Source organism: Siniperca chuatsi, linkage group LG16 (assembly GCF_020085105.1).
Source record: "Siniperca chuatsi isolate FFG_IHB_CAS linkage group LG16, ASM2008510v1, whole genome shotgun sequence".
In the NCBI taxonomy this organism is placed as follows: Eukaryota; Metazoa; Chordata; class Actinopteri; order Centrarchiformes; family Sinipercidae; genus Siniperca; species Siniperca chuatsi.
Genome location: NC_058057.1, coordinates 25,078,163 through 25,105,813, shown reverse-complemented (window position 1 = coordinate 25,105,813; position 27,651 = coordinate 25,078,163). Strand labels below are relative to the sequence as shown.

At 40.6% G+C, this 27,651-nt stretch overlaps 3 protein-coding genes across 4 annotated transcripts; 2 read left to right on the top strand and 1 right to left on the bottom strand.

Annotated features, from left to right (window-relative positions):
* The first annotated feature begins 10 nt into the window (after positions 1 to 10).
* tatdn3 (TatD DNase domain containing 3) lies at positions 11 to 7,229 on the top strand. Its single transcript, XM_044169208.1, has 10 exons — positions 11 to 203; positions 478 to 510; positions 851 to 924; positions 1,613 to 1,697; positions 2,719 to 2,781; positions 4,271 to 4,380; positions 4,836 to 4,891; positions 4,979 to 5,091; positions 6,298 to 6,378; positions 6,481 to 7,229. The coding sequence occupies exons 1-10, from the start codon at positions 147 to 149 to the stop codon at positions 6,613 to 6,615; spliced, it is 807 nt and encodes a 268-aa protein (XP_044025143.1). The 5' UTR covers positions 11 to 146; the 3' UTR covers positions 6,616 to 7,229.
* On the top strand, positions 6,300 to 26,660 carry flvcr1 (FLVCR heme transporter 1). Of its 2 annotated transcripts, XM_044169066.1 has the most exons (12): positions 6,300 to 6,378; positions 6,481 to 6,538; positions 11,097 to 11,857; positions 12,416 to 12,560; positions 13,495 to 13,635; positions 15,660 to 15,727; positions 17,685 to 17,788; positions 19,170 to 19,280; positions 20,518 to 20,623; positions 20,745 to 20,856; positions 20,946 to 21,013; positions 23,526 to 26,660. In XM_044169066.1, the coding sequence occupies exons 3-12, from the start codon at positions 11,153 to 11,155 to the stop codon at positions 23,622 to 23,624; spliced, it is 1,659 nt and encodes a 552-aa protein (XP_044025001.1). In that variant the 5' UTR covers positions 6,300 to 6,378; positions 6,481 to 6,538; positions 11,097 to 11,152; the 3' UTR covers positions 23,625 to 26,660. The 2 variants fall into 2 exon arrangements, with proteins under 2 accessions (XP_044025001.1, XP_044025002.1); XM_044169067.1 differs by lacking the exons at positions 6,300 to 6,378; positions 6,481 to 6,538 and adding an exon at positions 10,615 to 10,932.
* Positions 7,725 to 11,153, bottom strand: LOC122863094 (spermatogenesis-associated protein 45-like). Its single transcript, XM_044169227.1, has 3 exons — positions 11,048 to 11,153; positions 8,647 to 9,390; positions 7,725 to 7,962 (listed from the first exon to the last, which is right to left on the bottom strand). The coding sequence occupies exons 2-3, from the start codon at positions 8,885 to 8,887 to the stop codon at positions 7,943 to 7,945; spliced, it is 261 nt and encodes an 86-aa protein (XP_044025162.1). The 5' UTR covers positions 8,888 to 9,390; positions 11,048 to 11,153; the 3' UTR covers positions 7,725 to 7,942.
* Positions 26,661 to 27,651: the final 991 nt, after the last annotated feature.

Sequence of the window (27,651 nt, the reverse complement as noted above, 5' to 3'; positions counted from 1 at the left end):
GTCCGACTGCCAAAGTTACCCCCGGAACAACACTTCTAGCATCGTGTTCCGCCCGCCTGTTTGCTATGCTTCGACAGACAAAATAGGCTAATATTGCAGTTTTTCAATATAGTTTGCGCTCTTAGCTGTTATTATTTTGATTTTAAATGGAGTATGGCTTCGTTGACTGTCACTGTCATATATCAGCCCGTGAGTTTGAAGAGGTATGCATAAAGTTAACTAAACAACCTAAAAACGTAGCGTTTTAGTCTCATTGTATCAGTTGTAGACTACTTGAAAGTAAATATACTGTGTGTTAATGTCACAAATATTCATGTTTGATTTAATAGCTGTATGTACACCACAACATTTTAACTTACACTCAGTAAGTTAGCACAGTTGTTAGCTACAGTTTTTCTTACTTCGTTCTTGTTTATTTCACTTCTATGTCTTCCCACTGTACAAACAAATCAATAAACGTATTTTTTTTCTTTGCAGGATCTGAAAGATGTGATGCAGAGGTCCACAGAGGTCCGTTATCAGTTCATCTGTTCAAGACTATGGAAATCCATCACAAATAACACACTGCTATTCAGTAACTTTATCAGAGCAGTTTGGGAATTGAACTTGGGAGCTGCTGCTGCCTGGCTAAATCTTTTACTTTTACAGACTGTAAACTTTATTGAAGGACTGAGCGATATGACAGAAATCAACACAGTTATATATTTCATGGTTGCTCACACAGATTATGTAACAAGATATAAATATCAAGATAGTATTATGATGAATATAAAGTCATGCTGAAGGAAAGAGCCATTCATATCTGTCTTTGTGTGTGTGTGTGTGTGTGTGTGTGTGTGTGTGCGCACAGGCCGGGGTAAAGACTTTAGTTGCAGTTACAGAAGAAGTCGGAGAGTTTGCCAGAGTTCTCCAGCTGCAGGAACGGTCTGTATGTCCTCAGTGTTATGTATTCAGTCCACGACATACATAGTGTCTCTCTCATAAACTTATACAGTGTGCTTTATAGATTGGATAAAAATACAAAAAAAGGTTTTGGCAGGAATTTAGTTTAGACGTTTTGATAGGGGAAGTTATAAAACTATAATGAAACAAAATTGGGGGAAGAAATGCAAGTTAAATAATTTAAACACAATAAATGATTAAATTAATGAATGGATAAAAAAAATGAATAACATTTTTCATCTGCAAAATATGTGTTTAAGGTAAATTCCAAAAAAAGATATTCAGGTATAATGCATACAATCCTTTTTGTGGGTGGTCGAACTACCTCATATACTGCTTGGTCACTTAAACTACAGAAATTCTCTGTTATTTTAGAAGCTAATCGTATGTTTTGCAGATTAACTCCAGGGTAACTGCAGCTGTAAAATCAATGTAGTCAAAAGTATATAGTCTCATTAAAAGAAAATACTGAAGTGACGTGCCAGAACCTCCAAACTGTACTGACAGTAAGTGCAGGACTTGTGTAAATGGTAAATGTACCTGCTCCATTGAAGGAACAGTTGCTCAATGTAAAGACTGAAACTGTTTACATTGTCCCGTACAGCTGCTCTCAGCTGGATAGCATTGTATTTATTATTCGGGGTGTTAGTGTTGAATTGTTTTCTCACAGTTATCCAGACGTGGTGGCTCCATGTTTCGGCATCCATCCACTGCAGGGCGGCGGGGGCCCCGAGCAGCGCAGCGTGAAGCCTCAGGTAGCAATACAGTCTGCACCCCATCTGTCTTTTGATTATTTTACATTGTTGATTCTGAGAAAATGAGGAGAGTAACTGCTCAGTGGTGTTTCATGTGAGGAAAACAGGAGATGAGGGTGAGACAGAGGGAGGGAGGGTGTGTTTCTGAGGCCTCTGGTGTAGATGATGGTATTTATTTTTTCTATTAACCTATTGAAAGCTATATTGGAAGTACAAAAATGTATACAACATTTCTTATACAGTAGCTTATGTATTACAACAGAAACCTTTGTTGTAATAATGTCTTTGATGCTGCTGAAATAGAAGGTTGTTCCCCATAAAGACAAAGGTTCTTTCAAACTTCCACAAAAGAAACATTTGTCTTCTATTACAACTTTAAATCTGCATGTAAAACATTTACAAGTAAAATCATGGCTGTTCCTTTTAACGACATCACAGGTTACAGACACTGATGGAAATCTGATGCAAAAATCAGCAAGTTGATCAGCTTGTTTGAAATTTACATTAAGTTTTAAAGCAATATGCAAAACTGACTCTTCAGTTTCAAGTTTCTTCACAGTTGAATAATCCATTGGGGGAAAAATTTGGCAGCAGACTGAAAATTAATCATTTCCAATTGTTTGATAACATGTTGAAGCAGGTCAGCTGAGCCAGGATTAACTGGTGTTAATGCGTCTGACTGATGGAGCAGGCCTCTCACAACGTAACCAAAACAAAACAAAATTAAACAATAGAGCGTTAAAGGGAGTTAAGATGCAAAGCGTCTTTTTAAAAGTAGATTTAACGGCCGGTGTTTAATATTTATAATAAAAATGTTTGTTTTCTTTTGGAAAATTACTGAAAATAACTGAATTCTCTCTGTCTCTAGCTGCACACCCATTTTCTGTGATGCACTTTCCACATATGACAGACAGCCTGTCATGTGTTAATGGTTGCTGTAGGATTAAATCACACTCTTGAATGGTGTTTAAATTAAACCAAATCTGTCTTGCAGCTCTTAATGAAGATGTCTTTTCCACAGGACCTGGATGTTGCCATGCCACAGTTCTACAAACACAGAGAACGCCTCGTTGCTATAGGAGAGGTAGACTGCTCACACACACATACACACACAGGTTTGTACCTCTATACTTGTTGGGCCAATACTGACATAATACATTCTCCAGCCGCTCACTGTCACCTTAACCTAAACCTTCTTTTAATCTTAACTCTAAAAGCAAATCTTAACCCTCAAAAAGCCCTTCAAAGGAGTGAGAACAGGACAACATGTACTCACTCTCAAGGTCTAAAACCCTAATCGGTCCTCACAAAGATATAAGGCTGCACACACACACATAAAACACACCACCATTTTACACACATTGTCCTTTGTATGCCACATTGTCTCTGTTCATGAACAATTCAAATTAAACAGGCTTCATATGGTTTAAGGATGTTCATAGATTTAATGAAACATCTCACACACACATGCTTGCACATTAACACACACTAGCACACACACATGGCTGAAATCCTAACTTTAATGTGACTTCTGGTAAAGTAAAGCAGATTAAACTTGTTAAAACTCCTAACTCGCCTCCTAATCTTCTTTGTTCGGAAAAATTAATGAACACAGTCAGTCACAATCTTTCTCATGCGCTTACACAATCACACACACACACCCCCTTCTGCTGTAGACCCGCCTGTTGAGGAATGTGTGTGTTGGTCAGAGCAGATTTCAGACATCACAGGGCTAAGTCAACAGTCCGACACTGCTGTTTCCATAACTGTTATTTTTATGGATCAGGTTGGAAGCAAAGCGAGGTCCGCCCCCTGCTACACTTGAACACATTTCAGTTAATCCATGAATCTAATCTAAGCACTTTCGTCACATGCATTTCACCTGCAAATGTTCTGGCAAGTTTTCTTTCCTCTGAAACTGAGCGGTAGAGACTTGGACTTCAGTCAAATGTCTGTCACAAAATAAAGACTTGAGACTTGACAGATTGTAAAAACCTTTGAGGCACATTTATAATTTTGGGCTACATAAATAAAACTGACTTGACTTAAGTGGAACTTAACTGCCGTGAGAAGCGACTCACTTGAGATGTGACACACCTTAAGACTCGAGACTTAAAAGCAAAAACATTAAAGCCTGAAGTTTTGACCTGTAAAATAAAAAAATACAAAATGAAGACAGCCCTAGCCGTTGGATAGCTACAAACCATGAATTTTTAATTGTTAGATCTATGCATTGAAAGGACCTGGTCTCAGTTTTGTAAAAATACACATTTTAAAGGAAAATTTTCACATTTTGTGTCATTTTAATGTTGAGCATTAAGAGGCCTTTAAAGACTTGCATTTGACTTACAATTAATGAAACTTGTTTCAGCTTTTCAAAAAGACGAAACATGTTCTTGAACTTTTTCGTCCACATTCCGAGTCCACGTTCTTCTGTACTGGACAGGAACATTTGAACACCTCGTCGTTTAAGTATAGGTAAAACAACAACAATTTTGTGAGCAAATGACAACTGCAGGGCTCCTATGAGACTGACAGTGCGGGATATGATGAGTAATATTGTTTGTTTACAGATTGGTTTAGACTTCACACCGTGGTGTGCTCCCACTCAGCAGGACAGAGACGACCAGATGAATGTCTTCATTAAACAGCTCAACATCGCCAAGGAGCTGGACCTACCTGTGTGAGCACAACAGAATAGAATAATATACAGTGCAGCTGTACTGTAGCCTCTACAGGCTCGGTCATCAAGTTGAATATAGGCTACAGTTGCATGTTGTCACCTCTATATTCTTGGATTGTCCTGATGCTGAACCAAGAGGTTCATTTGACTTCATTTGAACCTTGTTTGCATAGAAGCATGTGATTAGAAAATGTGCTGCGACTACTCAGCAAACTTGTTTTCAAGGTAGTAAGCGATTATACAAGCACTCATTGCCCATGAGGCATGCATGAGTGACTGAGTGATGACATGACGTGATGAAAACCAATATAATAATAACACAATGAATAAAAAAAGTATGCGTATGTGAAAATCCACCCATTCTCTACTTTGAATTCTCTTTGAATGTGAAATAACTAAATGACTGCGGTGATGATGATGATGATGACACTTCTTACTTCCTGTGTTCTGCACAGGAACGTCCACTCACGATCAGCTGCTAAGGTCACCATAGCGACCATGAGAGAACAAGGTGGGTGTCCGGCTCCATTATGTCGTGTACGTTTACATGGTTGCGAAAGAGACATTTGGATGTCACGATTTTGTGATTTTCCGTCAGGGATCGGTCGAGCTCTGCTTCATAACTTTGCGGGGAAGCCTTCGGTAGCTCTGGAAGGTGTGAAGGCTGGTTACCTCTTCTCCTTTCCACCTGCTGTCTGCAGAAACCAACAGGTAGGTGTGAATTCACACTTCTCATGGGTATGATAATTTTGAAAAGAAAGATGTACAGATTATATATTTTATACACAATGAGAATAGAAACATTAAATCAGCTCCTTCCATCATCAGCACTAGGATACATTTTATGGTTAGGTGTACCTTTATAACATTTATGATTACATATTTTGGTAATATACTGTATGTACAAGCCACAAAAGACCAAAGTTAATATGTGTGGACCCAAATGAGTGCATACATCATCTTCAAAATGGTCTTTGATCCCATGTGAGCGATCAGCTGTTGCATGTGTACAACAGAAACGTCTTTTTCTGCATTTTTGCAAACTCTCTAAAACTTAAACAGAACTTTGGCTCATCTGCAGTCATACATAACATACAGTTGAAGTACAGTATGTTCTCACTGACACGTGATGCACTATGGGTAAAAAAAACACCCAACTTATAGAATCCATGCTATTTAGTAACAGTACTGTAGGAGAGGACATGTAAATGAATAGTGTGAATGGCAGCAGGAAAGTAATAGCAACATCATAAGTTATATTCTTAATGCTAGTTTTTACTACTTGGTCAGAGAATGGAACTAGAAGAACTATTATTGGAGAAGTATTACTCATACTAGTACTACTACTAGTAGTAGAAGTTGTTGTACTAGTTGTGGCAGCAGTAGAAGTATTCAAAGTTTTGAAACAGTAGTGTTAGTTGTAGTTTAAGCAATAAACATCTTGGAATCGCTAGTTGTGGTAGTAGCAGTAGTATTAGTACACTTTCTCTTGTACCTATGGTAGTAATAGCAATATTAGTGATAGTAATTGCAGTAGCAATAGTACAGCATATTTTCATTGTAATGAATAGTAATAAAAATGCATTGTGTTGTGGTAAAGGAAGTGTTTGTGTTGTCACCACTGTATTACAATTATGTTGATTTCATGAACATGCTGTTACAAATAATTCACATTGAATGTTTATGTTTTATGTTAGCATAAGTTTTTAATGTTATTGAGTTATTGTGACAACAGTGGAGACAGTGTCCTGCCAATATCCCTACATGTATTATAGATTAAAGAAGAAAGGAAATGAATGTCACGTGTCAACCTGTAGTGGAAGATGGAGAGTGAATCTGCCGTCCTGACTTTAGTTGCATCAGTCCATTATAATGAGGATAACAGTGTGTGAAGTTAATTTTCCTACTGCCATACAGAGAGACAAACTGATCAAGCAGATCCCACTGGAACACGTCTGTCTTGAAACGGACTCTCCTGCACTGGGGCTCGACAGGCATGTAAGTTTCAAATGATCAAAAATCATCATGTTTAGACACCGCAACAGCTGCATCTCCTCTGCAGATGGTTTATTTCTCTTCCTGTCTCTTTCTGTCTCCCAGGTGAGGAATGAGCCCAGTAACATCGTTATGTCCTGCCGGTACATCGCTAACGTCAAAGGTCTGTCGCCACAAACTGTTCAGCTCGTCACCGCACAAAATGCATACAGACTTTTCCCCAAGGCTAACAGGCGCTAACACTCACATACAGTACATGAGTTTCTGAAATGTAAGGTTTGGCCTGAGGGTGGCGCCAGAGGAAACTTAAAGCAGAGAGGATTTATCCTCTGTTAGTCAGCTTATCAGGCTCAGCTCTTTGTCAGGCTCAGCTGTACAGCTGTGTTCTGACTCTAATATTAACTTTAGCATGCTAACTAACATTTTTAGCAAATAATGTTACAATGTTGCTAATGATGGCACGAGAATCGGTATACCCCGGGCCCCCTTGAATAAACTCACCAGAAAGAGAGTGCTGTCACAGCCACTAGGTTCACTGGATCACAGCGGTGAGCGAGCCTCGGACACCCAGGGCAGCAGGCCCCCTCGTCTCCACCCTTCCTTGCCGGGGAGGTTGAGGTACAGAGTCCCAGACTCTAGCCGTGCACGGTCTTAACCTGCCGCTCTGAGCGCCCAAGTCCTCTCACACGAGTGAAAATGCCGACAACGCCAAATTGTAGTGGAAATTTCTTCGGAATAAAGAAACACTCAAGGCAATCACTTGTCTTTCTGTAGGTTTACTTCAAGCGTCTGCAGACGGACTCACAGCAGCAAAAACATGCATCAGTATAATCTGCTCTGAATGAGTACCGAGGAAAAAGGAGCATCAGTTATTTATCCAGTCTTCAGGGTCAGACTCCTCAACCCGGGGAGAAGAGTGTCCCTGAAGTCTGGACATAACAGTCAATAGGATAATTTGTAGTTCCATGTCATCATTATCAGTGTACTGTTCTCATCTCGCAGTCCAAACAATCATACACAAATGAAGTATTGACGCCAAACAATTATAATAATATCTGTATGTTATTATATCAGAGAGTCTGTTTGTTCGTGCCATTACACATGCTATATCAGCATTTAGCTCAATGTACAGCTAGGGCTAACAGGAATTTAGTCATTTTTGAGGTGTTGCACAAGTGGAACTTTTGACCTGCTACTGGCTCTAGATGAAACGTCAAGAAATAAAAAAGTCATTAAGATTCATCCTGACCAAGAATGGCTGCCAAATGTCAAGACAATTGTGACAATAGTGGTTGAGATATTTCACTCTGGACCAAAGTTCTGGACTAACAGGCCAACATTAATTCAAATTTCACAGGCAACATACATACTAGTTTATTTTTAGAGACAGGTGGAAACAAACACAAACAAATCTTCAAGGCAAAGATCAGCACTCGTAAGACCTTGAACTCGTGTGATGACCAGTGAATGATAGATGGATATTGTATTATGCATTGTGTTCTCTGTTTATGGAAATAAAATACTGAAAGTTGGAGTGTGTTCAGGTCCCATGTGTATTTGTTGCCGTCTACACCAGGTGTGATTTATCTGGAAGAGAAGAAAAGACAAAAGGTGTAGAGATTCAAATAGTTGATTGTTTTGTTGTTGAATATTTTTATTAAGAGATTCATACAGTATAATGACAGGAACCGCCCTGATAATCAGATAATCAGAAATAATTTTAATGTATTGAATGACAACACTGAAGATTTTCAAGCTTAAGCATGCTGGCCATTTTCCAAAGTATACTGTAGGAAATTTGCAGAGACTGGAAAGTGGATGTTTGAAAGTTTCAAGTGAAAGAGATTGTAACTTTTCTTTTGTCAAAGTTGCCTTGTTATTGTGGGGCATTCAGTTGCATGCATGAGCTGTTGAAAAATGCGTTCAAAAGCAACCTTCTAAATGCAAGAAACGGCTAAATTCAGTGTCCTTTCAAGATTCTTGTTCAAGATAAGAAATTAGTTATAATCAAGCTAGCCTAGAGGGCCAGGGTCCTACTAATTTGTGTATTACACGTGTAGTAAAAACTATCTCATATGTCTGTCATGAATAATGTATGAAATAATGATAGGTAGGCCATACAAAAACATTATAAACTACCATAATAAACTCTCAAAATTATATAAATAGACACACATTGCGATAAACTACACACACTGTAACGTTAACTTCCCATGGAGACCTTAAGTCTACAGGAACATTTCAGTAAATTCTCCACACAAGCCTTCTTACAGCTCTCCTCGAAGTGCCTTCTCTCCGGAAGCTTGGCGGGGGGCGGACGCTCGCTGCAGGCCGCCCTGCGCTGCTGTCCGGCGGTCAGAGCGGTGACGAGGACCGGGCTTGTCCGCAGGTGACTCCGGTAATGTCTCCTCTCGGTCCTCTCCCAGGACTGCCGGGGGTTCATCTCCACCTTACAGAACGTCTCCCTCCGCAGGTTCAGCTCCAGGAGAGCCCGCTCTTCAGATCCGGACATTGTGTTTTTATCTTGGCTGTGTTTTTGGGTGTATTTTTCCTACTATAAAGCATCCAAAGTGTAGTCGGTTTGTGATGCTTGCGTTTCCATGGCAACGGGGAACCGGAAGAAGCGTTCCTGCGCGCTAAAGATTTTCTATGTTTGAGATGAGATGAGTTACTCTATCGAGAGTTTACAAACAGTTTAGGGTTTCTACCAGAGTTTCTTAGAGTTTTTTCGAAAGTTGGAGCTTTGCGAACCTTTTATTTTTTTGCCATGAGATATTGTATGAGAGCAATCTCTGATATGTTTAACACAAAATATCTCCTTATAGCCTACTCTTTCATAACAACACGGCTAACACTGGCAGAACACACTCTTTAACATGGTTTCCTTTAGGTGACACGTTTTCCTGCTGCGAAGTGGTTGTCGTGTGATGATGTGTGTGTGTCCATCACTGGCCAACATGACAGGATTCATCACACTATCCACTGAGAGAAAATTCTTGTTTTTCCTCTTGGTACCTGAAAACAGAGACAGAGTGAGAGCTCACTCCTGTTCTCTCAAGCCAATGCACCAGTGAAGTCAGGTTATTTGATGTTCCTGAGATAGACCTACATACAGCAGAGGGATTTCAAGTGCAAAAAGTGCAGGGAATAGAATTATTGGACTATTAACTTGTTTCTTGTCAAACCAAAAACAGCCGTTATATCGCTCTATCGCTCGCAACCAGACTCCATTGAAAAAAAACATAATTTTACCTTGCAGACCATGGTTAAACACACTACAAAACAGGACAGATACAAAATAAAACTCAGCTAAACCGTCTCTGTTCGTCTTTCCACCGTTCCAATAATCACCAACTCTGGTTTGGTCGAAATAAATCCTTAATTCACCGCGTTAGATGAGAAAAGAACCAGCTCTCCTCAAAGCCAACAATTTCACACAGGAGCTCACATTAACATGCAGGCGTGGCTGGACCAGCTGTATATATAAAGCACAGAGAGGCTCAGATAACACGGACAGAGGGGGTGTGGCGTCATTCCACTATATCTTCATAAAGAGCAATTTAACACCTGCTTAAAATCTTGTTTTTGCTGACCTCCAGTGGTTTAACTTCTTACATTGCTGCAGTGATGTACAAGTGTACTCCAGGGTGTGTCAGTACACTGTGACATCACTGAGCACAATTCTCATTTGTGTGTGGTGCATCAAACTTTAATGTCAAAAATTACCGTGTTTAAGTCCACAGGGTCTATATTTTTTTTTCTTTGCACACATATTGATGAAACAATGAAATTTGTGCATAATAAGTGTGAATCGGCTGTGGGATCAAACCTCTACCTGCAGCCTGTACCTGCTGCAGTGGAGTCCCACTGGGTCAAACGATGATTATAGGATTAGAACAGATAAGCGTCTGAGCGTATGGACAGGCTAACTGGAGTATATAGACCACGCGCCTACATTACAGGCCTGAAAGGGACCTGACCCGGGCGCACAGGGGTTTATATTTGTCATTTTCATGGATTTGTTTCATTATAATTTTTTAAATTCACATTTCAGCATTTAGCTGACCATGTCTTCAAAACAACAAACCATGAATGAGATGACACATATTTTAATGTGTACTTGGACATTTATACAGGCCTAAAATACTAATAGATAGTGACTTTTTCATTAAAATGGCCATGAACATTTCAATAATAGTTTGTTTTAATATCGCTACTTAAGAATTTAATAATATTTGTCTTGTTAATTACGTACATTTAATAATAATTCTTATTTTTATTAGTGCAAGACTATAGCTTTTATTTCACTTTACAAGCTGTTGCATCATGGGATCTCAGCTTCCACATGGTCACGATTACAATTCACACATACACCCGGGTATAGGCTACAGCTCTAGCTGCTCTACTATTGGCTCCTCGGCATCGGAAGGCCGTGTGTCAGCGTCGGCTGAACAAAAGATATAGAGAGAGGCAGAGACGCACAGGTCGGGCAGACTGGCAGCGCACCGGCTCAGAGAAGCCGGAGAAGAGAGACGAGAAAACGGGGTTTTGTAATGAGTAGGGCATGTTAAAGTAGCCTAGGTTATTTTAATATTTATCACGTATTAGTCTGGTTCATATTCTGGTCATTCATGTTCTTTAAAGCATCGTTGCGGTATTCACAAGTCCTTACCGAATGAGGAAACCACTCTGCGTGTTCTCTCTTCCTGCCTCGCCCCTAGGTGTCACATCTCGACTCAGCAGCGAGTAGAAGACAAAGTATCAAACTAGAAGCATCATGGTTGCCGGCGAGCTCGTGCAGGAGCATCTGCGCGCGGATACTGGCGCACCTGACGACATCACGATCGGCAGGAAGACTTCCGAGCTGGAGGGTGCAGCGGAGCGATGCGCGGGTTCGACCTACGGAGCGGCGCCGACGTGCGGGACTGGGGAGACAGACACCGAGCGGGCGCTGGAGCAGGAGAAGGAGGTGCCGCCGGATGAAAGAGAGGCGATGCTGCCCAACGGAGGAGAGGCGGAGGAGAAGGAAGGGACGAAGTTAGAGACGAGACTGTACCGGCGCCGGTTCGCCGTGCTGACGGTTTTCAGCCTCTCCTCCTTGGTGAACGCCTTCCAGTGGATCCAGTACAGCATCATCACCAACGTGTTCACCCAGTACTACGGGGTGACTAACGACAAGGTGGACTGGCTCTCCATAGTTTACATGGTCGTCTACGTGCCGCTCATCTTCCCGGCCACTTGGCTGCTGGACCGGAAGGGTCTGCGGCTGACGGCCCTGCTGGGCGCCGGCCTCAACTGCGCCGGCGCCTGGCTCAAGTGCGCCAGCGTGAGCCCCGAGCTGTTCGGAGTCACCGTCACCGCGCAGGTCATCTGCTCCGTGGCGCAGGTGTTCATCCTCGGCCTGCCGTCCCGCATCGCCTCGGTGTGGTTCGGACCCCGGGAGGTTTCTACCGCGTGCGCCACGGCCGTGCTCGGGAACCAGGTCAGTGTGTGCGCGTGCCGCAGATTATTGATAAGGCTATATTTTACAGGATGTTTTTAGGTTAGAAAAGAGAGTAGAGACATGGTAGAGTTGAGGAGAAATGGAGCCAGTAGAATAAAGTAGAATAGCAGAGAGATGTAGCTGATGGAATATAATTTAATAAAAGAGAATAGACTAGAATGTTTAGGCTACTACATGGAATTAGAGGAGAAGATAAATGAAGAGGAAAAAACTTTAATAGAAAGGATACTAGACAATACTCTGACTGCAAATACGTAGCCTACAATAGACCTGCAATAGATTATGACTGAACAGAACAGAATTCAGAAGAAAATAATGAAATAAAATATACTTTCAACACAATAGAATAGAACATAGCAATAAAAAATGTTACATAACTGAGTAATACACAAGGATGTCTTCACCAAACAGTTTAAATGTGTAATATGATAAAACAGTATAACAGCAATAGTAGTGTTAATAAACAATATTTCTCTCTCTCTCTGTGTGTGTGTGTGTGTGTGTGTGTGTGTCTGTCTCTATGTCTCTCATCCCTAGTTGGGAACAGCCATAGGCTTCCTGTTGCCTCCAGTTTTGGTTCCCAACACACCCGACGACGTTAATCGGACGGGTCACAACATCAGTATCATGTTCTACGGCACTGCTGCTGTCTCCACGGCCCTCTTCATCCTCACAGTTATAGGTATACACCACAAACACACACAACACACACACATGCACGCTGCCTTGCCTCATGGGAAGTAGCATACATACATACATAGCCGCTGGGGATATGTGGTTTAGTTACCTCAAAATCATGTGAAGTGACCACAGGCATACCTCTGCACATTAGAACACAGGTGTGCGTGTGTGTGTGTGTGTGTGTGTGTGTGTGTGTGTGTTTCTGTGGACCAGATGTCCTCACAAGGATGTAAATATTCCAGAAATCCTCCGTATTGGGGACATTTTGCTGCTCCTTACATCTGTAAGTGACCAGTTTAGGATTAAGATTAGAATAGGATTAGGTTTGGGTTAAGGAAAGACCTATGGTTAAGGTTTGGGGTTTTATGCATTTTAACTATATATCATGTTCTGGAGAGGAAAAGGGTGGGGTTAGTGGTGCGTGGAGAGGATGAAATAATCATGCATTCTCAATTTAGACCTGGCCTATCAAACTCTGGCTTTAAACCAGCCATGAAACAGTGTGTAAACATATACTGTTGAAACTGTGTCAAAGAAACTATCTCAGTTCAACGCAAGGAGTTTCAGGAGAAATGTGGAATCACTGAACCCCTAATTACTTTATCACACAGCGATTACGTAACTTTGACTATATTAAAAGTAGACATGATGTTTATTGAATTATCCATTTCAAGCAAATTTTGTGTCTTTTGATTTTCATACGGTAGTTAAGTGAATAGAAACCAACGGTTGTCTGAAAGGTCTACAAACACGTCAAAAAAACATTTGGTATGTTTTTGAAACTGGTCATCAGTAATGCAAATCTTACATTAAACCATATATATCTTTGGGCATAAACAGTCTAAAAGAGTTCAAAACAGTCCAGTTAGGCAATAAAATACAGCAATGACTCTACCGAGCTAACCCAAAATTGGCTGTTTCTGTGTGTTCCACAGTCATAAAGGACCGCCCTCTCCTCCCTCCCAGTCATGCCCAGGCCGTCCTACCAGACTCTCCTCCTGAAGATTACTCCTACAAACAGTCCATCTTCAACCTGATAAAGAATAAAGCATTCGTCCTCCTGCTCATCAGCTACGGTAAGTGTGAAACACCACCAGATCAATGGGAACATTTGAATGTTTTCCTTTAATTTTGTGGACTCTCAGATCCAGAGAGGAACTTTCAATGACTACAAGAAGCCTCAACTCCTGGATTATCATCAGAACTTAGTCAGGAGGTCACAGATCAGCAGTTAATGAGCCCTGACAGTTCTTCTGTTGGAAAGCTCCTGGAAGTGAGATAAGGTCAAGTAGTAGGGACCACAACTACTACTACTACTACTACTATACTACTATTACTACTGCTGCTACTACTATTACTTCTACTACTATCACTTAATTCACTACTACTTCTATAGCCTTACTACTAATGCTGCTACTACTACTCCTACTATCACCACTTACTAGTACTACTATCACTACTACTATTACCAGTATGTTCATGACTAATACTATTATAATTCCTACTACTGCTACGTAGCCTGGCATCGCCAGAGTAATTCACAAATACATATAAGTCTGGAACCTCTCAGTTCATTTTTGATTTCCAAGGGGCGTTATCAACGGGTGCAGACCAAAATGCCTCTGCAATTGGTTAGACCTACAACCAATCAGAGCAAAAGAATGTGCTGAGCGACACATGCAAGTTGGGGTGGTCCTTGGTCTGTTTTCAAGCAGGAAAAAAAAATGGCAGCCCGGTCACAAACTTTAACTCAAATTACAGCTACACTGTACTGATATTAGATAAACGGATGTGATTATGATATCTTCCAGCGCGAATGAAACAAGAGCTCGGCAGATTTGTCTGGTTCCCTGGCTAACTACTACATCTACTTAGATTATTATTATCATCACTGCTTTCACTTAGGCATACATTACCACTTCTACTTCTACTTGTACGATTTCTGCTACCACAACTATTACTGCTGCTACTACCACTAATACTACTGTTATCCCTTCTGCTACTACTACTACTAATATTACTTCAGCTCTGCCTTTAGTATTTGTACTGTGTCCATTAGTACAACTACTGCTACTTTCATTAATACTGCAACTACCACTAGATTTACATTAGCACTGCTATTTTTGGAAAAATGAACAATATATATATATATATGTGTGTTACTGATTTTTTTCCTGCTATATTGCATTCTTGGAAGCCATCGCTTGTTTATACATACAGGGCAGCACCCACGTTTTAGGTTGTGAGTTTTTAACCTAATCCTTCAACCTTCAGACTCTTAAAACTTAAAAAACACCCATAATCCTCTCATAACTTTATTCTGATCAATAAAGTATTTCTGATTTCTGATAACAATCCTGAAACTGAGCATTTCCCCTGGAGAGACATCATTAGGGCCACTTTAAGAACAGAAACTGAAGGAGGCTGAAAGTGCTTCTCTGCACTCTCGTGTTTCTGGCGTGACCATCTCATGGCACATGTCGTTTCACATGACTCCTCCATGTGTGACAGCACGACACGCACACACTTCACAACTCAGCTTGCATAAATGATCTGTCACACTTTTTACCTTTCTGTCCTCATTCAGCCGGACACTTTTCTTCTGCATTTGACAGGCCGACTTAAAGAAGAGGATGAGGCCGTATTTAATGTCATACACATTTGACCTGCGTGCATAATGAATCTAACTCGGCAACAGCCAATCAGAGATGCACACACACTCACAGCCATTCACGGCAGCTAGACACACAGTTGGATAGACAGAGCTAATTGTATGCCAACAAATGTACTCTCTAATAACATTAATGCATGTGTCATAATGACACAGTGACAATGACCTTTAGAAACATAATTTCTATAGTAAACGTCATCTTTTCACTGCAGCGTTCTTATTCTACTGTCAGTTTTGGGCGTGTGTGTTTGTTGCCCGTGGTTGTTTTTGCCTTTAGAATTAGATTTGAAAACATCAAAACCAAACCCAGACATATTCATCATGGACAAATTCAATTCTAAGCTTAATGGACTCACTTAGTATACAAGACAGAACTACTATAAAACTAACTGCACTCTCCCCTTCCACTTTGTTTCTGTCTGTCTGTAGGTATAATGACTGGTTCCTTCTACTCAGTCTCAACACTTCTCAACCAGATGATCTTGGCCTGCTATGAGGTAAAACACAAACAGCTCTGAGTGAATGAAAACACTCCTGTCTTTTTTACCTGGGTTTTAAGAGAGGACACTCATTACAACTAGCATGTTATTTATATCCATGATTGGGACATTATCACTGAGTCTGAACCAGTTGCTATTGATAGTTGAGAGATAAAGTTAAGGATTCTGGTCTCCTGATCGTTTTAGTGCCTGTAGATTATTTCAAATATTTGACCAAAACCCCCTGTTAATTTAAGGCCCACTTACTAGCTTATTCTGGAGTTTTTAACCAATTCTCACTGTCTTCATATTTGGTTTATAGCCCCAGCTGTAGGGATGATGATGGTAGTCGGTCACTTTTGTCAGTCCAAAACTTTGGTCCAGAGTGAATATCTTGACAACTACTCAATGGATTACAATGAAATTTGGTCCAGATATTCATGGTCTGCAGAGGGTGAATCCTCATGACTCTGGTGGTCCCCTGACTTTCCCTCTAGCGCCACCAGCAGCTTAAATTTTCCACACAATACCTAAGTTAATGACAGGATACTTTAAAAAACTAACGACAGAACTCCTGTGAGCCTGCAGCTGTAATTTAGAGATTAATGCTAACATAGCATGCTAACATGCTAAATGTACATAACATACCTGCTATATTAGTTACCCTGCTTATATTCATATGTTAACAAATTAACATGCAGTTACAAGATACATGTTACCATGTAACATGCTAACTATACACATGTAGATTTAGCTTTAGTTTTTTGTCTTGTTCACACAATTTCAACATAAACAAAATGTTGATTGATAGATGTTCAATTCTGTTTTGTTACAGTCAAAAGCGAAAACTTGTGTTCTCATGGGATTTGGTGGTTACTTTTGCCGCCTATCCCTAACTGTGTCGTTTCCTGTCTTTTGACTAACAAATCATGGTGTGTTGGTCGAAGACAGTGTTCATATGTGGGTTGTCTCGTCTTTCAGTGAGTGACAAAAGGATCCCTTTTCCTGAGGGTCAGATGTATCAGCTACAGTATTGTAGCAATTGTCTCCTGTGCTGAAGAGCAAACTGAGTCACAAAGCAAAGCTCTCAGTTTACTGTTGATCTTTGTGTTGGTTCTCACCTATTGTCATGTTTTTAAGGTTATGGCTTAAAGAACAATATACAAGCAGGTCAAACAACATAATAATGGAACAATCTATGTCACTTACTGCAGATCTTCTCTTAATCACTAGACCAACTTTTTCACCTCAGCCATGCTTAAAACATTTCCATTTACCTGGGTTTTTTTACAATTGTGGTGTTCCCATTCATGTTTAAAATTTACATAAAAATAGGTGGATGGAAAGAAAGATGGAGAGAAAGAGGTATTGAGAGAGAGCGAAAAGAACAAAGAAAGTTCTGATGGCTTTGATGAGACATGAGCTTATTGTGTGAGTTCATTAGCTGTTTTCACGCATGCCTGCTACCCACCATAACGCTGTCAGTGCATACGCACACACACGCACATCCACAAAACTGGAGAGAAAGACTGATTCATTCACTCTAAAACACACTCTCTCTCACTCACTCACCCACTCACTCAGACAGACAGACACATACACAGAAAGGCTGACGCTCATTCAGTTTCTGCTTTACTTAGCAACACACTCTCTCTGTCACACACACACACACACACACACAAACTGAGAGATATTCAGCCTTGCATGAACTTATAAAACTCTCAGCTGAACTGTCAGATGACTCAACAGCTCTCCCTCACCAGAAGCACTGTAAATCCCTGACTCTGTCCAGCTAACAACCCTCACCCACATATACGCACTTACAGAACATGTGGCAGGCTTATAGTCCACCTGTAAGGGGAACTTTTGTGTATCTGCTTGGAGGTGATGAGTTTAAAGGAGCACAAAAGCCTTTTTAATCAGCTGTTTGTTTCTATTGAGGCTATATTAACCTCTCCTCCTCTCCTCTCCTCAGAAACAGGAGTTGAATGCTGGGAGAATTGGTTTGACTCTGGTTGTTGCTGGAATGGTCGGCTCCATCCTCTGCGGCCTGTGGCTGGACCACACAAAGACATACAAGTAGGCAACACGCTTGTCCCACATGTTCTTACTGAATTTACAAAACATTATGTTATTAAAGGATGACATACGTAGATTTTTTTGTAATTTAGTTTTTAATTTTTCTTGTGCGCAGTGTCACAACCTGGGCCATGACAAATGTAGGAGACTCACCATTTCAATGGTTTAACCAAAGTAATTTATTTAACAAAAGCTAATTAATTAAACACATAACTGAACACTAACAAGGCATGGGGTGTGAGTATCAGTGGAAGTGCATGAAACAACAAAAGGGAAACTGAGGTAACGCTGCCGTCCTCACGCGCCCGGCAGTGTGCCTGCAGGAGAGAAGACGGAGAAGCAGAACGAGCAGACCGAGAGAGAGAGAGAGAGCATGAGTAACAGGACCTCGCAGGCACTAATCAACATCCTGCCCAACAATGAAATGCAATGCATTGAGATACAAAGACACTGCTGAATAATAACAGCAGGAGTCATTAAATATAACTTTACTATTACACATCTCCAGAATGCTGTAATGTCTTCTACGAACAGTCAGGGGAAAGAGTTACGGGCCCTAAAAATCAGGCTCAGTTATTACAAGGCCAAAAGTTGGACGATAAGGTCTGGCTCACAGTCGGCGTCGCAGTTCATCCTAAAGGTGGTTGATGGGGTTGACGGCTCTGTGCCGGCCAGTCAAGTTCTTCCACACCAAACTGGGAAAAACATTTCTTTATGGACCTGGCTTTATGCACAGGGACATTGCCATTGTGAAAAAGGAAAGGGTCTTCCGCAAACTGTTGCCTCTGCCCAACTCCTGACAAGTTGGAAAAATATGTCATTGTTTGAAGTACCATTAAGATTTCGCTTAATTGGAACTAAGAAGCCCAACCTTTGAATAACAGACCCAGACAGGCGTGTCCACATACTTTGGACCATAATGTGTAATATCAGAAGTGAACAAAACAGATCCTCCTGCTGGGAGGGAAGATGCAGTAAAAACAAACCTGAGACAATCAAGTTGGAGGGAGTAGAGAAATTGAATCCTGACCCACCCAAACCTGTCCGGTTGTGCCAGATCAGGTTGTAGTTCTCTAAGCAGTGCTCAAGTTTACTGTGTCTCCATAGTTTTTGTTAGTAAAATCAAAGGAATGGGGGTTTTTCATCCATAAAAAATCTACTTCAGCCATTTGTTTTCATCTGGTCTAGCTCATGTGTCTGTGCGTGGGAGACAAGAGGGAGGAAAATGAATCAGGATGGGGAGAATCAGAGTTTGACATGCAGATGGTGATTACAGAAGTAACAAATGTTAACTCTGATCGATGACTGAAAGGCTGTCATTAAAAGCGATCAAATAAGTGAGTGTCTCTGCCTCTGGCGTGTTTGTGCTACTGTTTTACAGGATGACGACTCTGATCGTGTACAGCCTGTCGTTTCTGGGCATGGTGGTCTTCACCTTCACTCTGAACCTCAACAACATCTACCTGGTCTTCTTCACTGCTGGAGTCCTGGGGTACGATGGGCCTGGTTCACAAAATTATACACCTAGTTACGTTACATTTACATAGTGTACTGTATTTGTAATACAATATATATCTAAGTTTTGTAGCATTTTTTTTACATGATTATATTATATATTTATATCATATATATATATATAATATATATTTCAGATTCGAAAAGTTTGGATTGATATACCATATGCAGGTTTTTATTTATCAAAGTAAATACAGAGTAAGTAATGCTTTTCAAGCACAGAAAAACATTGATGGTACTGTAGCACTTCATATTGCAATTGCAATATTTGACAGCTGAACCACCTTGATTTTTGCCAATGCAGCCCTAAAGCAGTGGTGTGAAACAGGATCTAACACACGTCATTGTGATGTGTTCACGTTGTATGCACTTTAAATAGCTACTTTATGTTTCCAGGCTGCACAGTATCATGTTATCCGACACGTTACACGTTACCTTGCAAACAATCTCCAGTTATGTCAGAGGGCTCATAAAGACAAATGACTCTGCACAGTCTGCATAACTTGTTCCCTCCTTCACACTTTATGTCCAATTAACAGCACTGACCTTCACATGAATATGCCTACAGAACCAGTATATTCTTATGGTAAAACCCTTGTGCGCTTGTATAGTGCAATTTGTATCTGCAGAAAATAAACCGAATGATTGCTGAATTGCAAAATCAGTTTCTAAACTTGTGACATAAAGTATTGGTGTAATATTCCTTCACAACGTGGCTCTTGAGCCGTGACAAATGTGGGAGACTCACCATTTCAACAGTTTAACCAAAGTAATTTATTTAACAAAAGCAAATTAATTAATTACATAACTAAACAATAACAAAGCGTGGAGTGTTAGTATTGGTGGAATCAGTAGTGTAAGGTGTGTGTGTGAGCGATGTGGGTGTTTTAAAGTGCATCACAGAACAAAAGGGAAACTGAGGTAACGCTGCCGTCCTCGCGCGCCCGGCAGTGTGCCTGCAGGAGAGGAGAGGGAGAAGCAGAATGAGCAGACCGAGAGAGAGAGAGCATGAGTAACAGGACCTCGCTTTTATAGGCTGGGAACACCGGCCCAGGTGTTACCAGGAGGCACTAATCAACATCCTTAGTGATTAGTCATAAACAGGTTTGTTTACATCCTTGGAGGCTGCAATCATATATTTAAGCAGAATAGACAGATTATTTGACTTTATTTAGTCTCCCTGCTCCTGTAACAGTCTGATGTCTGTGTCTCAGGTTCTTCATGACGGGTTACCTGCCCCTGGGCTTTGAGTTTGGGGTGGAGATCACATACCCAGAGTCTGAAGGAACATCGTCAGGACTTCTCAATGCTTTTGCTCAGGTATCACAAAGTTTCTCAGAAGTGTCCTTAAAGTGCTACATGTAGTACTTTCACATGAATTAATCATGCATTTGTTTGTGTGTGTGTGTGTGTGTGTGTGTGTGTGTGTGTGTGTGTGCAGATATTTGGGATCATTTTCACTCTGATTCAGGGCAAACTGACCACAGACCACAATCCACTGGCTGGAAATCTCTTCCTCTGCGCCTGGATCTTCCTGGGAATACTGCTCACTGGTAGGCTGTGTGTGTGAATATGTGTGTGTTCATTTGTGCATGTCAAGCCAAATATTAGAAACGTGATGTTTCCTCATTTTATGTTTCAGCCTTAATTAAGTCAGAACTGAAAAGACACAACGTCAACATGGGAGCAGACAGCAACCACCTGCAAGCAGTAAGTGCACAAAAACACAGTGGGTGACGTCTGCCTTCTTGTACCCAACACACACCCAAAGGTTTACAGTAGATCATATTCTTTGAAAATAGATTTTTTGAGATCCCTCACCTACCAGGAACAAGTTATTATTATTCATGAGGTACTTGATGGCATAATATGACATATAGATGCTTTGAGCCAAAGTGACTTAAGTGGAAAGTGGCTCAGTCAGAGCTACAGACACGAATTAGCAAGCTGTTATCTACACAGTAAGTTTGATCCCTGACGATGTTCTCTGCTTTCAGTATGTTTGTATATTTGTTGACTTTCTGGATGATGGATTTTGTGGAAATTGGAACAAATGAGGTCCTTCTGTATTTTGAAAAAATCTGTATTTCCCCATACAGTGCGCTCTCATTTCCTTCTCCTTCTTCGTCCCTGTGGAGTGCCCTTTAGAGAGGACAGCATTTAGTCTGAGTGTCTCTTTGTTCAGTATTTTTTCTCCTACTGGCGTCCCATGGAGTGACCTTATGAAGAGACAGATTCTTGAACCTTTCTGTGCTTTCCCTGAACAGAGTCCCTTGTCAGTTTGGACATTAAGTCTCTTTTGTGTTCATGTTCTGGCACACATGTTGTCCTCTAAACAGACAAAGCTATAAAATCATTTCTCTTCTTGAATCTAACCTCGCCACCAGCTGATTATCTCTAATTCTGAAGATGCCCTGCAAAGCACCCTTCAGATAAGCCAGGCCAGTAAACCTGTGTCTGTTTCTGGACTCTTCAATTCACCTTTCTTCCATGTTCCCACCATCCTGCTGAGTCACTGTTGAAGTGCCCTTCAGAGAAGGCAATTCATCAAACCCATCCTCTCCTTCATCTTCATCCTTAGCTCAGAGGTTTCCAACTTAAGCTTTGGTTTCCCTAAAGATCACAAAATCAAGTTTGAGGTTTGCGATATGAATAAAGAGACAGAAAATTAATATATACCTGCAGAACTCTTTGATCCCACGTTTATGTTTTCATATGTATTTCTTCTTTGTCCTTGTGAAATTTGGCCTCTGAAAATAAATCAAATGAAATAACTTGAAAAGAGAAAATCACAGTTTTATCCAACTTTTTCTTTTTACTGTTCCACTGTGACAGGGATCACAAGCACTGCCTCATATATACACTATGTCAGCATTTCCCTTTTGCTTTCATATGGCGCCATCTGGTGGCAGTATAAAGAAAGAGAATGCAGTAGATTGAGATGATGATGTGGTCACTGGGGTGCAGTGTAAACAAACTGACAACCTTTTAAGTTGATATGGTGAACTTGTTAGTAAACGGTCACTTATTTACACATCCATCAGTTACAGAGCAACATGATCATTCATTTGGAGTCGTGTTTGTGTCACCTGATGGATGTAAGTCCAGTATTCATGCTTGCTTTTGGTCTCCACCAACTCCTGAGGGAAATATCTGGCTCTTTAGCTGCTAAAGGCTCCACTATGTTCACCAGCTAGTCTCTAACTGTGCTGAGCAGGTAGTGTCCAGTGGGTTTTTAAAGCTTTTTTAATAACAAACATCTGCTGCAGCCAAAAACGACGCCATGAGAGCGGTGAGAGTGAACCAAAACAGTAAAGTTGCGGGCCGGAAAACCAAAACAATGAGCTAAAAGATGCTCAAACGTTCCGTAGAGAGTCTGGTGATCATTTTCTGTGGGCTGGTTACTACCTGCAACACCTTTCCCATACAAATAGTCTTGTGATCTGTTGTCAATTTAAAAATATTGACTATAGCCACTTTAATGCAAAGCAAATCAATCACTGTCCTAGCAAAACATTTCATGCTATTATTGAATAACTCACTTTTCCCTTCAGTTTTGTTTTTAATGCATTTTACCAGAAAGCTTCACATTTTCAAAATTAGACTTAACTGTCCCAGTGGAGGTGTAATAATTACGGGTGAAAAAAGGGTGGCACAGTTGTTCCTCATTGGTGGGGGTTTACTTGTTGCTTTGTTTTGCTAGCCTCATACAGCTCAGCTTTAGCTACAGTACAAGTTTGAAGTCTGGAAACCGAAATGGGAAGTCGACTTGCAAATTGATTCAACCCTGTCTGATGAATACCAGGCCAATAAGTGAAGGTTTAAATGATAACATGACTTGTCACACCTCCGAACTCCCACACCTTGTTGATAACTAAAACCATGTGTTGTAGATTGAAAATGAAGAATTTTGTTTGTGTCAGATATATTTATAAACTGAGTTTACTGAAGTGTAAGAGAAATTTCACATTTCTAAACCACATTCTGTGATTTTCCAGTTTGAAAATCAGAAGCTAATACCAACGACAGCCCAGCGAGGAGTCATTTGTTTAATCAGGTTCACATTTCATTAATTAGCACCCCTTTTAACACCCATCAAAGCGGAGGCTACTCCATTATGATGTCTGTCTAATTCATCCCTGGCTCTTCTAAACTGCAACAAATGCTTGTCGAATTGTTTTGCTGATTTCCATCGACATTTTCCTCTCTTTCTTTCTCCTAGATTCCTACTGAGTGTCCTGGTGACTGCCCTTCAGAAAAGAAAACCAACGGAGTCAAGCTGGAACCCTCGATCAGCTTCTCCCATGAAACCTCACTGTGACCCTGCCAAGTCACTGGATCGCAGGACAACTAAGAAGGTCTCCCTGCTGCCCTGGGATACATGTTGGCACCACACTCTATGTGAAGTACCTAAAGGTGCACTTGATTTTTATTGCCAAGCATAATGTCCTCGATAATTGGTTCGCTGGAGGCTCTGGGTGAGCCTCCAGCTTAATCAAGCACAGCCACAATCTACTGTGGATTCAAGCCAGGTGGGTGACCAACAAGGCACAGAGAAAGTTGGTCAACGCTCCCCCCAAGCTGTTTGACTCCTTCAGAGCTCCTCTGCAGTAGGTCCCTCGTGCTCACAAACACTTGCATAGAAGAAGCATTACCTCCAATTGACAGAACGTTTCATCCTGGAAAGGTCATTGGCGATTGGAAAACAGAGTATGCAAGCAATGACATGCAGAAGAAGCTCCACTGCACTTTATTTGTATTGTAGGTCAATCATGGCACTTGAAAATCCAGTTTCAAAGGAAAACTGGCTGGTAAAACAAGCTTCCAATTCCTAGATCACCATCACAAAGTTTGCTGTTCTCTAAATTCTTGATGGATCATAACAGCATGGGAAGTTCTTTATTTGGAGTGTCTGGGAGGAAGAACTAGAGAGCCATTCTGTTTGGTTTTGTACTGCAGCTACTGCACAGGGCCAACGTTTCCTGAGTTTACTTGAATTATGCCTTCATGCTCTGGACTGAAGCTGTGAAGCACATGTAAATGTTGTTAATATTGCTTCATTTGATTTCTTCTTTACTTACGACACTTGTTATGATGATTATTGAAGATGACGGCACATCTGAAATTTGTTTTGAATAACGATAGTCGGCATAAATTATGCTTATTTTCCTACAATGCTGCGCGCATATTAGACAGGAGAAGCAGAATCAAATTATTTTGCATGGTTTGTTTTAGTCGGCATAATAGTGGGCGGACTTTGTCACAAATGATATGACAGTAAGTCCAAGGAGGTCTAGACTTTTACAAGTACATGAAAGTAAACGCAGCTCACTCAACTGACACTGTCTAAAATCATGTGGGAATCCTCACAGGTGTTTATTTACAGCTTCTCTTTTTGACACAGGTTACTGTATTTGTGAATGTGCTTTTTATTTGCTGGGATCCATAAATAGGTGGAGTTAAGTTCTTACATTGTGACTGACTGCGCCTACCTGGTACAGCAAAAAAAAAAGCTCAGTAAACGCAGGATAACAAGTCAGTTCTTTCATGACAAATGACTGAGGCAAGGAGGAAGGGGAAGGTAAGTAGAGGCCATTTACAACAGTTTACTTGCTGTGAAGGGCTCCTGACATAACTGATACCAAGAATCAAAACACTATGCTTATGATTCATGTAATTGTAAATGTAAAAGTAATTCTATTCATTTAAGGTCCAGTGTGTAGGATTTAGTGGCATCTAGCGGTGAAATTGCAGTTTGCAACCATTGGAATACCGCTCGCCTCACCCTCCCCTTCCAAGCATGTAGGAGAAACTACAGTGGCCACAAAACTTGAAAAAAATGCAAACAGCCCTATCTAGTGCCAATGTTTGGTTTGTCCGTTCTGGGCTGCTGTAGAAACATGGCGGTGCAACATGGCGACCTTCATGGTGCTCCGGGCTTTGAAGCCAATTTGACATAGTGGCCAAACCATGGAATTACATTTTTGGGTCCGTCACATGATGCACACTGGTCCAATAGGCTTACAAGAAGCGGCTGTAAAACGATGGATAAATTTTTTTGAGTGTCACAACTCCCGCGAAATGACTCGTTTTACTATCAGAATTTGCTCCATTTGGTCCGATCATTTGGAAAGTCCAGAAGAGCCGCATGATTAAATCATTTTATCCTCATTCAAGTTAGTGGGGGGCTAAACCGGAAGTTAGCCGGCTTGGCCGGCAGAGTCTCTAGTGTGCTTGTTCTATGGGCCACACACATGTGGAAGATCTGGGTGAAATGAACAGGGTCCCGCCTTCGACGCTGTATCCAGTTCTCTTTATACATCCATGGGACCCGCTCCCTATGTAGATAAAAACTGTTTATTCTAAGGGAATGAAAACATACTGAATGAAAACATACTTATAAATATTATATTCCATTTCTGCCAATAGCTCCTCCTAAATGTTACACACTGAACCTGTAATTTATTATAAGTCCAAATCTTAATGTGAAAAAGTTGCCATCACAATAAGTTCCAGCAAACGGTTCTGTAAGGTCTTGATGGAGAGAAGTTAAACTTGTTTTGATGACACCATCACTGGGCTCTAATAGGGTTAAAGGAGATTATGACAGAGAAATTACTATCTGCTGTAGTAAAATAGAATATGTATGGAAAACATGCCTGGCTTGTACAATGGCTTACCGACAACACAACAGTGTTGCAGTGTTTTCCTACACAAACCACAATGGACCAAACTGAATGTGCACAAAAAGAAACACACGCACAACTTCAAGTTTTATACTCAAATGCATGATTTCAAATGTGTTTTTAATGTTGACTCCTGTCCGTTATTACACTGAGTCTGTATGTCACAGCTCACTCAAGCTGGTGTTTGTGAGATGTGCAGACATGACAGAGGAATAGCGCCATCTTGTGGGGTTTTCTACAGTAGTAACAAAGCAAGCAGAGTGGACAGGAGAAGCACAAAAGTGTTCAGTTATTTCCATAAAAGAAAAAGATACTAATTTATTTTCAGATCCATCTCTTCATTTGATTTTTGTTGTATAAAAGTTTGTCTTGTAGAAGGAATTCTGGTTTTTGTAGCTTTCTTTACCCATTTATAACTTAAAGTATACTTTTTTACTTAGTGTGAATGTATGTTGCCAACTTTTACAGTTTTAAAATTGACACCCTGCCTACACTGGATGTGTTTTAAGTTGTTTATTTGATGTTCATCTGGCAGAACAGATAAGCATTTTTTTTAGGCTTAAAGTCAAATTTATAAGTACATTTTTTTTGTAGATGATTTTTTTTTTATTTAAAATAAAAAAAAACTATAAACAGCCAGCGTAGAAAAGGTTTCAATCATAGTCATCTGGACACTCAGAATCAAGACGTTTCAGCTCCCATCCGGAAGTCATTCTCAATTGTGAAAAATGGTCTGAAGACAGTGAGGTGAAGATTCTAAGTAGAGAGAAGAGTTGGTTTGAAAAGAAGCAAAGAAGCCATTTTTGTGAAAAAAGAAAACCCCTCTTTAAACAGAAATGGTGGTCTGAGATTCAATCTGCCAATGATCTATCACAGTGTATTTTCACCATGGCCAAGCCAATCATATGCTAATCAGGTACTTAACAGTGATGAGGGAGGTGCAGCCAGAAAACAATAGGCCTGATTACTGGGCCATCATGGAAACAAAAGAAGGTCAGTTTCAGGTGAAACTAGGCAGGGTAAACAGCAGAAACTCAGGAGGACTCCTTCCTGAGGGCAGGGCTTAAGCAACACAGAGTAGCTTACATTTCTGAGTTCTCAGACCATTTTTCACAATTGAGAATGACTTCCGGATGGGAGCCGAAACGTCTTGATTCTGAAAACAGTGTCCAGATGACTACGACTGAAACCTTTTCTATGATGGAACACTCCTGGACGAATGAGGGGCTACACCGTTCTATAAACAGCCAGGTTTTTCTTTGGTAAAAAAAATAAAATTAGGGCTCCTTATTTTGGCTTTTATGTTTCAATGAATAGCAGCTATTCCACCCCTTTTCAAATGGGACTTTATCATCTTCACCCCGACAAGCTTCATGTCAGCTACCTTTTTTTCTACTTCTGGAAACTGTAAAATTGCATCACACAACTTCAGCTTTGAAGACCATTCTGTTTTAGCAATACTGTGTTTGTGTTAGTTACTGTCCAGACTAAAAGGTTTGCAACATTTCAAAATTAATCATCAAAGAAACTGTTTATTAATTAATGGCATTTGAAAATGACATGCTATTTTAGGAAATTATTAGTTATCACACCTCTCTGTGTGTCACACGAGGCCTCAGAATATTAATCAGTGTTGACTGTACAGCATCAGCAGAGAGGCAT